A 16,721-nucleotide genomic window follows, 5' to 3' on the forward strand; every position below is an offset into this window, starting at 1 on the left:
GCCAGTAATGTGGTGTCATCTTCGTATCTCAGATTCTTAATGTTCCTTCTCCCATTTCCATTTCACCTTTGTCTAAATGACAGGGAGATAAAATCCATTCTAGTCTGGCAGCCTTGCGCATGGGAAACCATTCTGTTTCTCTGTATTCCAACAGTAGCCTCTTGACCAGAGTACAGGCAGGGCTGGCCCGTTCACTAGGCAGCCTTAGGTGGCTATCTGGCATGCAGCCCTGGGAAGGGCACCAGTTTGGCCCTTCCACCCGACCTTGCTTCTGCAGTGAGGGAAATACCAGGCAAAGGAAAGGCCAGCAGCAGTGCTCCTGTGCCTCAGAACAAGCCATGAGGCTGCTGTCATGTCAGAATTCTTGTGATATTTTGTGATATTTTTCAATACCGTGTGCTACCCCCCCTTTTTTGTATTTTGTAAAGTGCATATTTAATGGTTACATTTGGAGGTGATTCACTCTTATTAATATATTTCTTACATTGAGTTATTAATTTTGGTTTTTTTGTTATTTTCCACGTTTTGGGTATTTGCATAGAAACATATTAGCCTACGCACTAAAAAATATATAGAATTTTACTAGTATCAGCATAGTACGAACTGAAAACAGAGTCCTGATGAATAAATGATTTAGAGTTGGGAGTGAGCAGTGAAGTGGCCAAGTTTGCGGATGACACTAAATTGTTCAGGGTGGTGAGAACCAGAGAGGATTGTGATGAACTCCAAAGGGATCTGTTGAGGCTGGGTGAGTGGGCGTCAACGTGGCAGATGCGGTTCAATGTGGCCAAGTGCAAAGTAATGCACATTGGGGCCAAGAATCCCAGCTACAAATACAAGTTGATGGGGTGTGAACTGGCAGAGACTGACCAAGAGAGAGATCTTGGGGTCGTGGTAGATAACTCACTGAAAATGTCAAGACAGTGTGCGTTTGCGATAAAAAAAGGCCAACGCCATGCTGGGAATTATTAGGAAGGGAATTGAAAACAAATCAGCCAGTATCATAATGCTCCTGTATAAATCGATGGTGCGGTCTCATTTGGAGTACTGTGTGCAGTTCTGGTCACCGCACCTCAAAAAGGATATAATAGCATTGGAGAAAGTCCAGAAAAGGGCAACTAGAATGATTAAAGGGCTGGAACACTTTCCCTATGAAGAAAGGTTGAAATGCTTGAGACTCTTTAGCTTGGAGAAATGTCGACTGTGGGGTGACATGATAGAGGTTTACAAGATTTCCAAGCGCGTGCTATGGTGAGTTTGGCTGCTATTAGTAATAAAAAGATAAGCCATATCTTTTCTTGTTCCCAGCAGTCAAACGCATGGATGTAAGCCTTGAATCCCAAGCTGATTATTTTCTGAAATTATCTTCTATGAATTACAAGCTGATTTATCTCTCCTTTGCTCTTTTAACTGATGTGAATTTGCAGTATGATCTCAAGTGCCTCTTCCTTTTGTGAATCCATGTGGAACATCTGACATTTCTCTTTCATTATATGACCACAGGCCTTGTTGTAAAATGTTGAGCACTTGACTTGCATGAGGAATTAATACAGTGGTTCAATAGTCGCTACAGTCTTGGATGTCTCCATTTTTGGAACTGGAATGTAAAGTGAGCATTTCCCCTCTGTGGGCCATTCCTTTGTTTTCCATCTTTGTTAGCAGATTCTTGTTAAGATTTTGATGGACTCCTTTTCTGTGGCTTGGAATACCTCCCCTGATATCCCATCTACTCCTGGTGATTTTTTCTCCCAGCTGTTCTCAATGCAGCTTTACTTTGTAAAATTCTACCTCCTTCTTCTTCAAAAGATTCTTCTTGAAAGGAATCTGTCTTCCTTTCAGTTCAACCCTGGTTCTTGCCCCTATGGTTACAGCAGCTCTGATGGTGGAGTCAGTGATGAGGAGTCTGGGAGTGGGTCAGGATCCATCTTTCCCCCCTGCTCCATTCCTTCTCTAACCCCTCTCCCTTTCTGTTGTTTCAGATGTGGGGAGGATCCGTGATGGTGGAGATGGAGGAAGGTCAGAAGATGCAGGCCCAGGAGCATACCTGAGAGGCCGTCAAGTGGTAAGGGGGCCTCCTGCCCAGAGGGGATTGGGACATGTAGTGAAGTTGTTGAGCAGAAGCTTCGGGACTAGAGAAAAGGGAAATACTTCTACATAGAATGGAGTTCTGGGGGAAAGTGCCCTAGGATGTTGCAATGGCTACTTCAGTTTAAGGGGAAGTATGTAGATTCATGGAGAGCAATTCCATTCTTATTTACATTAATGAAAATATTTATATCACAGCTTCCTTCCATAAGAAAGACACAAGGTCTCTCAAAAAAGGAAACGGAGCACAAATCTTAGCCAAGGTGAATCAGTGGAACCTCCATGTTTTCTTGACCAGCATGACCTGGATTAACTAAGGTCATCCAATCTTAGAAGCCAAGAATGGTCAGCCCTGCTTAATTTCTGGCTTCGGAAGCCAGCAAAGAAATTCAGGGTTCCTATGCAGAGGCATACTGCTTCTGTCTCTTGCCTTGTAGAACTGGAGTCACCATGAGTCAACTATGACTTGACAGCATTTGAGACATACACCCCCTGTTCTGGGGCAGCAAATCTAAAAAAATCCCAACATTGCCAGACGCCTGTAATTTGGGCTCTATGTCCCGTTCTCCAGGAGACTGTCATGCCCAAGCTTTTGGTCTGATCCTGCAACCATTTGAGCCCCAAGGTTCACAGGACACATATCAAGTCTTACAGAAGTGTGAAATGTGTTGACAGCATTTATAACCCCCGAGGCTCATGGGCACCTGGTGCTTCTATTTTGCTTCCGCCACAGTTTATTAAAATTATTATAAATTTTATTGAGTGTGAAGAAGACAAGGTTTCAGACCCTGGGAATGGGGATGCATAAAAGCAGGGTTCAGAGAAGCAAAGCAAATAGGAATTTGAATTTTAAATCCTTCCTTTCAATTTTTTCTCCCTTGCAGGCAGTGAAGAGATGTTGTCGAGCTGTTTTCTTTGCAGAGAAGTGGGAATGGCTGCTCAGCCTCTGGTCCAGGTAGGGGAGGATGAACAGGGGATAGTCAGGGCCCTCCCTCCTTTCTCAGGGAAGCTTTTCTCCTGTTGTCTTAAGAAGAGGGACTCCGAATGCTGCTGGCCGTACACATCCCATACTCTACCTCCTACACCCACAGAAAGTACCCCTGTCGAGGTCTCTGCCCGGCAGGATCTCTGATGAGGGAATCTGCTTTTTCTTTCAGTCTCCATTTTCCTTTGAGGAGGTGGCCGTGTATTTTACCATGGCGGAGTGGGCCCTTCTGGATCCAGGCCAAAAAGCTCTCTACAAAGAAGTCATGCTGGAGAACTATGAGAACGTGGCTTTTCTGGGTAAGGATCTTTCAAAGGCAAACTGCTGCCATTGGGATTATACAATCTCTTTGTGAGGCTAGTGCAGCTAACTCGCTGCCACTTGGTGCATCAAGTAGTTGGTGTGGCCATGAAAGTGTTGTTCAGCATGGCCAGGTAGAGCAATACAAGCCCCCCCACCCATGATCCAGGGCAGCTGAGGCCAGTGTTGTGGCCATCACCCAAGCCAGAGAAGTTGTCTTGTCCTGAGGCCAAGGCAGAGCTGAGAGGCCCTCCGAAAGACTCAGGGAAAAGCCAGATCCTAATTTCTCAGTTGCCAGCCATTACAACATCCCCTTTCCTACATGGGATTATGGCCGTCCACTCTGGCTGTAATCTGGAAAGATCCATCCGCTGTGGAGTGGTTCGGGTTCTGGGCTTAGATTTAACCATGGTTCCGTCCTTCTGGAAGAAAATTTCCTCTTTCTTGGATTTCTTTCCTTCCTCATATAAGAATGGTCCTTTTCATCCAGTTTGATGTAGTGGTTAAGTATGCGGACTCTTATCTGGGAGAACCGGGTTTGATTCCCCACTCCTCCACTTGCACCTGCTGGCATGGCCTTGGGTCCGCCATAGCTCTGGCAGAGGTTGTCCTTGAAAGGGCAGTTTCTGGGAGAGCCTTCTCCAGCCACACCCACCTCACAGGGTGTCTGTTGTCGGGGAGGAAGGTAAAGGAGATTGTGAGCTGCTCTGAGACTCTTTGGAGTGGATGGCGGGATATTAATCCAATATCTTCATCTTCGTCTTCTGTCTCTCTTTCTCTGCCAAAACCAGGAATGAAAGAGACCATATGATGCAGGAGTCGCCAGCCCCCAGACTGTGTCCAGTTAGCAATCTGGCTGTGAGTTGTATAATTACTTCATTATATATTAAAATGAAGTAGTAGTAGTAGTAATAATAATAATCCTGCCCTCCACTCTGAATTTCAAAGTCTTAGAGCGACTCACAATCTCCTTTACCTTCCTCCCCCACAACAGTCATGCTGTGAGGTGGGTGGGGCTGAGAATGCTCTCCCCAGAAGCTGTCCTTTCAAGGACAACCTCTATGAGAGCTATGGCTGTCCCAAGGCCATTCCAGCAGCTGTAAGTGGAGGAGTGAGAAATCAAACCCGGTTCTCCCAGATAAGAGTCCGCACACTTAACTACCACATCAAAATAATAGAAATAAAGAGCACAATTGTAATATCCTGAAACCACCCCCCCCCCCCCCCCGGTGCCTGGATAAATTGTCTTCCACAAAATCGGTCCCTGGGGCCAAAAAGGTTGAGGATATAGACAAAGGTCTTGCATCTGAGGAGTGGCTGCATAGTTTTTCCAGAAGATCTCAAGAGGCTGTTTCCTTTTCAAATGAACTGGCTGCAAGTGGGTATCCTTTACATTGTTATCAAGGGAATGGGCAAGGAATCCCCATGGGATCTCTTCACTCCTAAACAACTCCTTGTTTGGTAGAATCCCCAAGTATGCAGAGTGAGGAGAGAGAGAGGCCCTCTGGGGCCTGGAATCAAGGGGCTCAGAAGCTCCTCCTGGGGCTGAGCTCACTTGTGGCTGTTGAGTGGCCCCACTAGCCTTAAAGACTGGACATTCCAGGGAAGGGGGAGGTTTCCACAATGGATGATTCCCGTCTGTGGGTCACTCGCGTGTAGGCTCAGTTCAAGTATGCACACTTCCCTCTTACAAATCAGGTGAAAGGTTCTTTGTTAATACTGAGAAGGCAAGAACAGCTCTAATGGAGTGCCTTTGGAGGTTTACAGATAATAACAATTCAGTTCAAAACCAAATAAATCTAGGTTTAAAGATTTTTATTTTCAAATGAGAAAGGGAAAGTAGATAAAGAAAAGTAAAGAAAACATCTGTTCAGAAAAATAGAATACATTCTGCATATCGTTATATCCTCAAATACAAAATAATTCTACCATATCATTATTATTAGGCATGTGCAGCCCAATCCAGCCATAGGTGGCGGTCGGTCATGGTGTAGCTGCCGCGACGCTAGTGAACTTCCTGAGGACTTAGGCACGCTGGAGCATGGGGAGGGGACAGGCGTAGCTTGCTGTGAGGGAGACTGTTGCCATGGCAATGCCGCTGGCGTAGGCACACAAGGGAGGCGGAGGCAGGCGGGTCAGGCCACCCCCCTGCCCCCATTGGCCAGTCTTGGTGCATGTGCCGCAGCTCATGACAGTCAGGGATGGGGAGAGGCGGCCCCAGAGAGGCTGATAGCCATCCCCAACCAGCCCCCAAACAGAAAACGGAGCCAATGATGGGCTGACCATCAAAGGCAAAGGAGAGATGGCCCACCAACACGGGGAGGGAACAGGAGTGGGAGGGAGACAGGCCTGCACGGGACCACGGAGAAGCCGTCATTCCCCTCACGCCCTCCCAGTGTCAGAGACTCTGCCAATGGCAGGCAGACAAGCAGAAAGTACCAAGTGCAGGAGTTCGCTGTCATAGACAGTGGCTGGAATGTGTGTCTGGGAGTGAGCAGCCCAGCAGCAGACACCCCCCCCACACCCACAGACCCCCTGTGATGCCCTGACACCCCCTGCCATGTGCACAGAACACCTCCCCCGGGGGCCACAGAACTCAGAGTGCGAGTGCATCAGCCGCAGAACCTCATCAGCCCCCCCTTAGTGCCCTGTGCACAACAGCCCTGTGGGGTTGGGTATACCTGTCCATTCAGTGCTGCCTGATGCCCACGTTTTTCTAAATCTGGCTGGCACCATCTCCCCCATCCCCAAGAAAGAGGGTTGACAACAGCGACACCCCTGTGCTGCTCTCAAGGTCTGTCACACTAGCTTCTCCATGTTTACCTTACATTACCCTGGTCATGCTGAACAACTGTGGCATATCTGAACGTTTGGTGTGTGTTCTCTGCACGGTATAAGTGTTTGGGGAAGATGGTACAGGACAGACTCTTCCGAGCCCTTATCTGATCTTTCCTTCACTGAGTGTTACCCTGGGATGGGCTTTGAGAGGCTATAGCTATTCTGTAACAAGTGAATGGCTTTGATGCCCCATAAGCTAGTCTTCTGGCCATAAGAACATGAGAAGCCATGTTGGACCAGGCCAAAGGCCCACCCAGTCCAACATTCTATGTCACACAGCGGTAAAAATAAAAAGTGCCATCAAGAGGTCCACCTGTGGGGCTAGACGATATACTCCTTTCCGGACAGACAGGCTGCCTTGGTGCTTCTAGGAAAGGCGGAAATGCCTGGATGATTCAGGAACTGCTGAGCGATAGACAATAGACAAGGCCAGGTAAGGTGTAGAGAATGGCTCAGATATAGCAAGAAAATGCAGCTGACCTTAGAGAAAGGTGGCACAACAATACAGGGTTGGTTTTCTCATTGGTCATTACCTGCCCCCCTAACAAATGGCGCCTCTTCCAAAAACCACGGTGGCCCCCTCTGAACTGTGGGATTCACTTGGTTAGATCCTGGTTCGATCCCCAGAAAACATCTATTTTGGGAAGGCTGAAAACGAGTTTCTCCTTGCTCTTCACAATGGCAAGGAAACGCTTGATGTTTGATGACTGCATATTGTGATAACTTTTTCTATTTAATTAGCTGAAAGTCAAAAGAGCTGTACGGGAAGTCTTTCTTTGCAACTTCCTCCTTAAGACACTACAGGAAGTTTGGGGAGAGAAGGGATGGGACAGAATATAAAAAAGCTCTGTGGGATGGCCTGGCAGGGATAAAATGTGACCAGCAGCTCAGGAAAGAAGCTCTTATAAAAGAAATGCAGAACAAAGAGAGAGGAGTGTCTGACTGGTGGCCTGGCTTCTTGCATGGGTGCTGATTGAAACTCTTTCCTCATTCCAGCAGCAGATCTAGAAGAGACAGCTGTGGAATTCCAGGGGTTCTCTTTGGAAAAAGTCAAGACTCAAAATGCTGAAGAAAACTATGGAGATGGACCACAGAGGCAAGAGGAAAACCCCACAGGTAAGAGGAGAGATAAGCACATTCCTTGCCAAAGAGGGGTCCTCCCTGAAACCTCAGTCCATGAAGAAAGGTCAGTCCACAAAAGAAGGAACAAAGGCCTCCATGTGAACCAGACAATCCACTGCAGGGAAAAGGGAAATTAAAGTGTGGCATTTCTAAAAACCTTCAGTCAGAGAATGAACAGCAATGCTAATTTGCTCAGGAGAGAAATTGTACAGTTGCTTGGCATACAAAAAGATCTTCAATCCTAAAAGAGCCCTCAAAGAAAACAAATCAGCCAGTATCATAATGCCCCTGTATAAATCGATGGTGCGGTCTCATTTGGAGTACTGTGTGCAGTTCTGGTCGCCGCACCTCAAAAAGGATATTATAGCATTTGAGAAAGTCCAGAGAATGGCAACTAGAATGATTAAAGGGCTGGAGCACTTTCCCTATGAAGAAAGGTTGAAACGCTTGGGACTCTTTAGCTTGGAGAAACGTCGACTGCGGGGTGACATGATAGAGGTTTACAAGATACTGCATGGGATGGAGAAAGTAGAGAAAGAAGTACTTTTCTCCCTTTCTCACAATACGAGAACTCGTGGGCATTCGATGAAATTGCTGAGCAGACAGGTTAAAACGGAAAAAAGGAAGTACTTCTTCACCCAAAGGGTGATTAACATGTGGAATTCACTGCCACAGGAGGTGGTGGCGGCCACAAGTATAGTCACCTTCAAGAGGGGTTTAGATAAAAATATGGAGCAGAGGTCCATCAATGGCTATTAGCCACAGTGTATGTGTGTATATAAAATTTTTCGCCACTGTGTGACACAGAGTATTGGACTGGAAGGGCCATTGGCCTGATCCAACATGGCTTCTCTTATGTTCTTAAAGAGGTCACAGATTGGGGAGTCAATATTAATAACAATAGTGCCACCCAGGGGTCTCTGATGCAGGAGGCGGGCAGCCCAATCCAGAGAACCGGCGTGTAGCTGTGCTCGATTGCAGAGCTAGCGTAGGCGGCTGCAGTCAGCTTCCAAAGGGGAGATGTTACGCCACACTTGGAGGGGGAAGAGTGGCCCGATGAGCGAGAGAGAACCTGTTGCCATGGTTATTCTGCCCAGGCACACGCTATTGGCCCACTGCCAAGGTGGGGGTGCGGGAGGCAGAGGCTCGCGTGGGAGCACGGGATTGGCCAGCCCATTGCATGTGTCCAGGCGAGGGGGTGGAAAGCCCATGCCTGCGAGGCCGTCGATGCTTCCACTCCCTCCCACTGTCAGAGACTCTGCCAATGGCAGGCAGGCGGGCAGAGGTATGCGCAGACAAGCAGGAAATCCCAAGTGCAGGAATTCGCTGTCCTAGACAGCAGCTGGAATGTGTGTCTGGGAGCGGCCAGACCATGTCCAAAGACCACCACCCGGAGCCCCCCCCCCCAATGTTGCCCTGTTGCTGCCCCCTGCTATGTGAAAGGAATGCCTCCCCTGGGGGCTGCAGAATTCAGAGTGCAAGCCGCTGTGCATGGATCCACCTCAGCAGCCCCCACTCAAGTGCCCAGTGCACAACAACCCTGTACGGTTTGGTAGGCCATCAGCCTGGGCAGGCTGAGGGGCAGCACCCCCCGTTCCCTGTACAGCACGAGGGAGACAGCGTGGCGGCTCAAAACCCATTCCCCTCTGCTACAACTACGTCTGCCCACCCTCCCAGGCATTCCCTCGAAGTTGGGGGGGGCTTGCCCCAAAAATGTGCAGCAGATGCCAAGCAGGAGAGACAGCAAAGGGTACAGCTCAGACTTCATTTTTCCGGAACAGAGTGCAACAGTTTCCCTGGTGCGTGCTGGGCAGTCTCGCCGTGGGTGGGGCTCCATTCCGAGCGACAGGCAGAAGCAGCTGAGGGAGTGGGGGCGGGCGGTGGAGCGACACACGTGGCAGCCTCTGTGTTGGAGTCCCACCTGCAAAACAGAGACAGAGATCAAGAGCACCTGCAGGGGCGTCAGCTGGAAGACCAGAGTGTGTTTCAGCCGGGTGCTCTCTTAAAGGGACAGTCTCTGACCCACCTCTTCGCATCGGGTCAGCTACCACACACACACATACCGCATGCCATTCCAGGGGTTGGGAATGTGACAGAGGGCAGACCGAGGGAAGGGGGCAGGCAGCAGCACAGGGGAGTGGGCTCAGCAATGCCCCCTGCCTGAGCCACCTGCCTGGTTCATCTGCCAGGGACGCTCACGAACCAAGCAGCCATGAGCGAGGGGAGGGGGAGGATAGTGGGGGTGAACAGTGAAACTTACCCAGCCGTGGGCTAAAGTCCTCGCTCGCATGCAGAATCTCCGTGAGCCTGGAACCTGTGGAGACCTGGAAACAAGAGCAGTTAGCCCCAGTGGAGAGACCTTGCTGTCCCCTGCGCAAGTCAAGGATACTGTCAAAGCGCAAAACCTGTCACCAGCACCCCTACCTGTTCCTTGCTCTAAGTTCGTATGGCTGGGAGCTCGCTGGCAGAATTTCCCGCCACGCGCTCCTCGCCCTAACAACTGAATTGTGCGAGGCAGAGTGGAAGTATTTCTAGAATGGAGGCTACCGCAATAGGACACCGGGAAGGGGGCTCGCCAGGCCGAGGTGCGAGGGATTGGTGAGTCAATCACGCAGCTCCCTAAGGGGTTTTTGAGCTTCTGCAGCGGCAGAGGCGACCTTTGTTTTTGGTTCAACAAGTGCCTATGTGACACGCTGCTGTTTTTGCAACGTTGCGCCTCTCGAGGGGGGCCAGTCAGGCGACGGACCTAGTGTCTTCCATGGCGACACTGGGACTCTCTCAACTTGTTGTGACCCCCACTCACCAGGCTGGTCACATGTTGGACTTGATCTTTGCGGCCGGGGTTGTAGTGAGCGATATAACCGCCACGGCGGTGCCATGGTCGGATCACTTCGCCCTCAAGGCCCGTGTAGATATGCCTCCCCAAACCTGTTTAGGCGAGGAGCCTATTATGGCTCGCCCGCGGAGCCAGATGGACCCGGAACGGTTCCAAATGGCTCTGTGGGATCCCTGGCCCTCTGGCATCCCTCTCGATGGCCTGGTTGAGTCCTGGAATAGCCGGCTCTCTAGGGCCATCGAGGAGATTGCACCTCGATGTCCTCTGCGACCTCGGATTAGGCCGGCTCCGTGGTATACCCCGGAATTGCGCCGGCTGAAACAAGGCCTTAGACGGCTAGAGAGGCAATGGCGACGTACCCGCGACGAAGCGACTAGAACATCTTATAGGAAGTTTATGAAATCCTATGAGATGGCAATCAAGGCCGCAAAGAAAACATACTTTGTGACCAAGATTGCATCTGCAAATTCGCGCCCAGCTCAATTATTTAGAATAATTCGGAATCTTACTTCATTGCCACAGGGCAACCCAAAAGCTAAGGAATTGGAGATAGGCTGCGAGGCTTTTGCGAAATTCTTTGCAGAGAAGGTCCAATCGCTCCGCCACGACTGCCCCGCCAATTTAGATGCAGTAAGTGAACTTGAGGCCCAATGCGTGTCTTCAGATTTAACCTTGGACTGTTTCGACCCACTCAGGTTGGAGGAAGTTGACAGAATTCTTGGCACTGCACGATCCACAACTTGTGACCTGGACCCTTGCCCCTCCTGGCTAATTAAGGCCTGCCAGGAGGAACTGAAATGTCCTATACGGGACATCATAAATCGATCCCTTTCGGAGGGTGTTTTCCCAACATCCCTGAAGGAGGCAGTGGTCCGCCCTCTCGAAAAAAGTTACATCAGACCCATCCGTATTGGCACACTATCGGCCGGTCTCAAACTTGCCCTTTTTGGGTAAAATTATTGAGAGGGCTGTGGCGTTGCAGTTGCAGGGCTTTCTGGAGGACACTTCCACCTTGGACCCATGACAGTCCGGCTTTCGCCCGGGCCATGGGACGGAAACAGTTTTGGTCGCCCTCATAGATGACCTCCGACGACAACTGGACCGGGGCGGCTCGGCAGTATTGCTGCTGCTCGACCTGTCGGCGGTGTTCGACACCGTCGACCATCGGCTGCTGACCCGCCGCCTCGCCGACGCAGGAATTCGGGGGCTAGCCTCACAGTGGCTCTCCTCCTTCCTTGAAAATCGGGGACAAAGGGTGGCAGTTGGGGGGAAGCTGTCTCAGAGACACCCTCTTCATTGTGGGGTGCCTCAGGGGGCAGTTCTCTCCCCGATATTGTTTAATATCTTTATGCGCCCCCTTGCCCAGATTGCGCGGAGGTATGGGCTCGGTTGTCTTCAGTACGCTGATGATACCCAGCTCTATCTATTGATGGAAGGCCGGACTGGCGATGTCCCTATAAATTTGGACCGGGCGCTACAAGCCGTGGCTGGCTGGCTCAGGCTGAGTGGGCTGAAATTGAATCCAACGAAGACTGAGGTCCTTTGCGTGGGCCGAGACGGACCGGGAGGGGAGATCATTCTGCCGGCCTTTGACGGTGCGCCACTGATACCAGTGCGCAGGGTCAAGAGCTTGGGGGTGCTACTGGAATCCTCGCTATCAATGGAGGCCCAGATAGCTGCCACCGCAAGATCCGCCTTCTTTCATCTTAAGAGGGCGAGGCAGTTGGCTCCCTTCTTGGAACGCAACGACCTAGCAACTGTGATCCACGCAACGGTCACCTCAAGATTAGACTACTGCAATGCCCTCTACATGGGGCTGCCCTTGTGTCGAACACGGAGACTTCAGGTAGTGCAGAATGCGGCGGCCAGGCTGCTGGTGGGACTACCTAGATGGGAACACGTGCAGCCTGTGCTGCGGGATCTGCATTGGCTGCCGATCGTCTACCGTGTTCGCTATAAGGTGCTGGTTATCACCTTTAAAGCCCTATATGGCCGAGGACCTGCCTACCTAAGGGACCGCCTCTCCCCATATATTCCCCAGAGAGCACTAAGATCCAGCTCCCAAAACCTCCTACAAATCCCTGGGCCAAGAGAGGCCAGACTGAAGATAACCCGGGAGCAAGCCTTTTCACTAATGGCCCCTCGTTGGTGGAACCAACTTCCAGAGATGGTGCGAGCCCTGCGGGACTTGAACCAGTTCCGCAGGGCTTGCAAAACCTCTCTTTTTCAGCTCGCATTTAAAACAGGACCAGACCAAACTGATTAATTATTGTAACTTTAGCCACCTCATGTGTAATTGGAACTGATGTATGATAATGTGTAAATTGTGACCGATAGAAGTATAGCACCTATTTCTATCTATTTTTATATTTTTATATTTTTCTATTTTCTATTTTTAAACTTTAATTAATTTATAACTGTACCATTTAAATCATTGTGTATCTGTTTTAACCAAATCATGGCTTGCCATGTTTGTGAGCCGCCCTGAGCCCGCCTTTTTAAACTTTAATTAATTTATAACTGTACCATTTAAATCATTGTGTATCTGTTTTAACCAAATCATGGCTTGCCATGTTTGTGAGCCGCCCTGAGCCCGCCTTTTGGCGGGGGAGGGCGGGATATAAGAATAAAATTTGCTTTGCTTTACTTTGCTTTGCATGTCATGGCCCAAACTGCTCAGGACACTGCCTAAGCCTGGCCGCAACCCCAATTCCACCACCTCCTCCGCCTGAACGCCGTGCGCCACCTCACTTCCGCCCACGCTCGGGCGCAGCCCTCACGCGGAGCAGTGCTCGGGCTGCCCTTGCCCACGTAAGTCCCCTGCACTGTGGCGGCGTCGGTCATACGTTGGCGCAAATCCTTCTGCGGCTCCTATGCTCCCAAAACACGTTCTGGCCACCCCCCTCTGGATTGTGCTGTTAATGTACTTTCAAAGAGTAGATAATTGTACACTTCAGTGTACACCCGGGGGAAGGCATTCAACTATCTGGAGCATGGGAGGAACTTCAGGATCCGACTAGACCTCCTTGTGTGGATTCTAACAAGATCTCTCTCTCTCTCTCCCTTTATTTCTGCAGGAGATAATCATAGTAATGAGGAGGATGAGGAACCACATCAGGTATTGCCTGATGAAGTCAAGAAGGAAGTTGTGAGAAGAAATGTCAGGATTCAAGGCAGACTGAAGAAGAAGAAAATCAGTCACAGGCTGAAGAAGAGGAATAAATCCATTCCTTGTCAAGTTGGGGATTTCCAAGAAGTTATTCACCTGTTGGAGGAATCATTCAAGTGCTTGGAGTGTGGAATGAACTTCTCAGATCAAACCCAATATACTGTCCATTTGGGAATGCACAGTGGAAAGAAGACCCATCAGTGTCTGGACTGTGGAAAGGCCGTAATTACCAGAACAGAGTTCCTTAGACATCTAAGAACACATACAGGAGAGGCACCTTCTAACTGCTCAGACTGTTCTAAGAGCTTCTCAGAGAAACCATACCTTGCTCAACGTCAAAGAATTCCTATAAGAGAGAAGCCTTTAATGCTGTTCTTGAATGGAAAAGAGAGTAATATGCATCTTTCAAAGCACAGTATAATGAACACACACCGATGCTTTCAGTGCGGAAAGTACTTCAGATACAAATCACAGTTCCTTGTACACCAAAGGACCCACAGAGTTGGGAAACCTTTTGAATGCTCACAGTGTGGAAAGGAATTCAATGAGAATTTCCTTCTTATACAACATCAAAAAGCCAACAGAGGGGAAACGTTTTTAGAGTGCTCAGAGTTTGGGAGGAGATTCAGTAGGAGTGGCACTTTTGAATGCTCACAGTGTGGGAAGAGCTTCAGTCGGAGTGACCATCTTCAGGTGCATCTAAGAACGCACACAGGGGAGAAGCCTTTTGAATGCTCAGAATGTGGGAAAAGATTCAGTCGGAATAGCCATCTTCAGGTGCATCAAAGAACACACACAGGGGAGAAGCCTTTTGAATGCTCAGAGTGTAGGAAGAGATTCAGTGACAGTAGCAGTCTTCAAAAACATCTAAGAATCCATTCTTGGGAGAAACCTTTTGAATGCTCAGAGTGTGGGAAGAGTTTCAGTTGGAGTAGCAATCTTCATCAGCATCAAAGAATGCACACAGGGGAGAAGCCTTTTGAATGCTCAGAGTGTGGGAAGAGATTCAGTCAGAGTGGCCATCTTCAAAGTCATCTCAGAACGCACACAGGGGAGAAGCCTTTTGAATGCTCAAAGTGTGGGAAGAGATTCAATTATAGTGGCAGTCTTCAACAGCATCAAAGAACCCACACAGGGGAGAAGCCTTTTCAGTGCTCAGAGTGTGGGAAGAGATTCAGTCAGAGTGGGACTCTTCAAAGTCATCTCAGAATTCACACAGAGAAGCCCTTTGAATGCTCAGAGTGTGGAAAGAAATTCAGGCAGAGTGGAGAACTTCAACACCATCAAAGAACACACATAGGGAAGAAGCCTTTTGAATGCTCAGAGTGTGGAAAGAGATTCAGTCACAGTAGCCATCTTCAACGTCATATGAGAACCCACACAGGGGTGAAGCCTTTTGAATGCTTAGAGTGTGGGAAGAGATTCAGTCAGAGTGTCAATCTTCAAAGTCATCTCCGAATCCATACAGGGGAGATGCCTTTTGAATGCTCAGAGTGTGGGAAGAGATTCAGTCACAGTAGAACTCTTCAGAGGCATCAAAGAACCCACGCGGGGGAGAAGGCTTTTGAATGCTCAGATTATGGGAAGAGATTCAGTCACGGTAGAACTCTTCAACAGCATCAAAGAATCCACATGGTGGAAAAGCCTTTTGAATGCTCAGAGTGCGGAAAGAGATTCAGTCGGAGTGGCCATCTTCAACAGCATCAAATAACCCACACAGGGGAGAAGCCTTTTGAATGCTCAGAGTGTGGGAAGAGATTCAGTCGGAGTGACCATCTTCAACAGCATCAAATAACCCACACAGGGGAGAAGCCTTTTGAATGCTCAGAGTGTGGGAAGAGTTTCAGTCGGACTGGCAGTCTTCAACAGCATCAAAGAACGCACACAGGGGAGAAGCCTTTTGAATGCTCAGAGTGTGGGAAGAGATTCAGTCACAGTATAACTCTTCAACAGCATCAAAGAACCCACATGGGGGAGAAGGCTTTTGAATGCTCAGAGTGCGGGAAGAGATTCAGTCACAGTATAGCTCTTCAACAGCATCAAAAAACCCACACGGGGGAGAAGCCTTTTGAATGCTCAGAGTGTGGGAAGAGATTCAGTCGTAGTGGCAGTCTTCAACAGCATCGAATAACCCACACAGGGGAAAAGCCTTTTGAATGCTCTGAGTGTGGGAAGAGATTCAAGCACAGTGGCAGTCTTCAACAGCATCGAAGAACCCACACAGAGGAGAAGCCTTTTCCGTGCTCAGAGTGTGGGAAGAGATTTAGTCGGAGTGGGACTCTTCAAAGTCATCTCAGAACCCACACAGGGGAGAAGCCTTTTGCATGCTCAGAGTGTAGGAAGAGATTCACTAACAGTAGCAGTCTTCAAAAACATCTAAGCATTCATTTAGGGGAGAAGCCTTTTGAATGCTCAGAGTGTGGGAAGAGATTCAGTCACAGTAGCAGTCTTCAACAGCATCAGAGAACCCACACTGGGGAGAAGCCTTTTGAATGCTCAGAGTGTGGGAAGAGATTCAGTTGGAATGGCAGTCTTCAAAAACATCTAAGAATCCATTCAGGGGAGAAACCTTTTGAATGCTCAGAGTGTGGGAAGAGATTCAGTCGGAGTGGGACTCTTCAAAGTCATCTCAGAACCCACACAGGGGAGAAGCCTTTTGAATGCTCAGAGTGTGGGAAGAGATTCAGTTGGAATGGCAGTCTTCAAAAACATCTAAGAATTCATTCAGGGGAGAAGCCTTTTGAATGCTCAGAGTGTAGGAAGAGATTCAGTCACAGTAGCACTCTTCAACAGCATCAAAGAACCCACAGAGGGGAGAAGCCTTCTGAATGCTTAAAGCAGGAGTGTTGAACTCATTTGTTTTGGAGCCGGATCTGACATATATGAGACCTTGCCTGGCCATTTGTGTCATAAAATGTAATACCAGGTTGCAGAGATATAAACTTTATAAAGGACATTCAGACTTAAGACTGTACCATGATGCAGTTTGTTTGACATGGATAAAGGATTGGATAATGCTGTTAAATAAAAAAACTTTTATTGTTAGAAGCTCATGGGAACAAATTCGGCTGGCATGCTTATATGTATTACGGGAAAAATAAGATGGACTTTTTTTTTCTCACCACTGTATTAGAAATAACTTACTAAATACATGGATAAAATATAAGAAATATGGTGATGAAAGAAAGCCACTTTGGATAGTGCCAGCAGAAGTAATAAACATAACAGCTGAATCTGATGAAGAGAGAGGGATGTCATATAACCAACTGTTAAAGATTCATGGTGATAAAGCTGAATTAAAATCAGCAGAAGAGTTATATAACAAGTATGACTGGTTTCAAATGCAACAAATAAAAAGCTTGATGGAAAATGATATCAAATCTGTT

General features: G+C 48.6%; 1 protein-coding gene across 1 annotated transcript; it reads left to right on the forward strand.

Moving 5' to 3' along the window:
• The first annotated feature begins 1,997 nt into the window (after nucleotides 1-1,997).
• On the forward strand, nucleotides 1,998-16,185 carry LOC132567272 (zinc finger protein 420-like). Its single transcript, XM_060232961.1, has 4 exons — nucleotides 1,998-2,016; nucleotides 7,205-7,324; nucleotides 13,244-14,895; nucleotides 14,956-16,185. Exons 1-4 carry the CDS (start codon nucleotides 1,998-2,000, stop codon nucleotides 16,183-16,185), a joined length of 3,021 nt encoding a protein of 1,006 aa, XP_060088944.1.
• The last annotated feature ends 536 nt before the right edge of the window (nucleotides 16,186-16,721 follow it).

This window comes from Heteronotia binoei, chromosome 2 (assembly GCF_032191835.1).
Source record: "Heteronotia binoei isolate CCM8104 ecotype False Entrance Well chromosome 2, APGP_CSIRO_Hbin_v1, whole genome shotgun sequence".
NCBI lineage: Eukaryota > Metazoa > Chordata > Lepidosauria > Squamata > Gekkonidae > Heteronotia > Heteronotia binoei.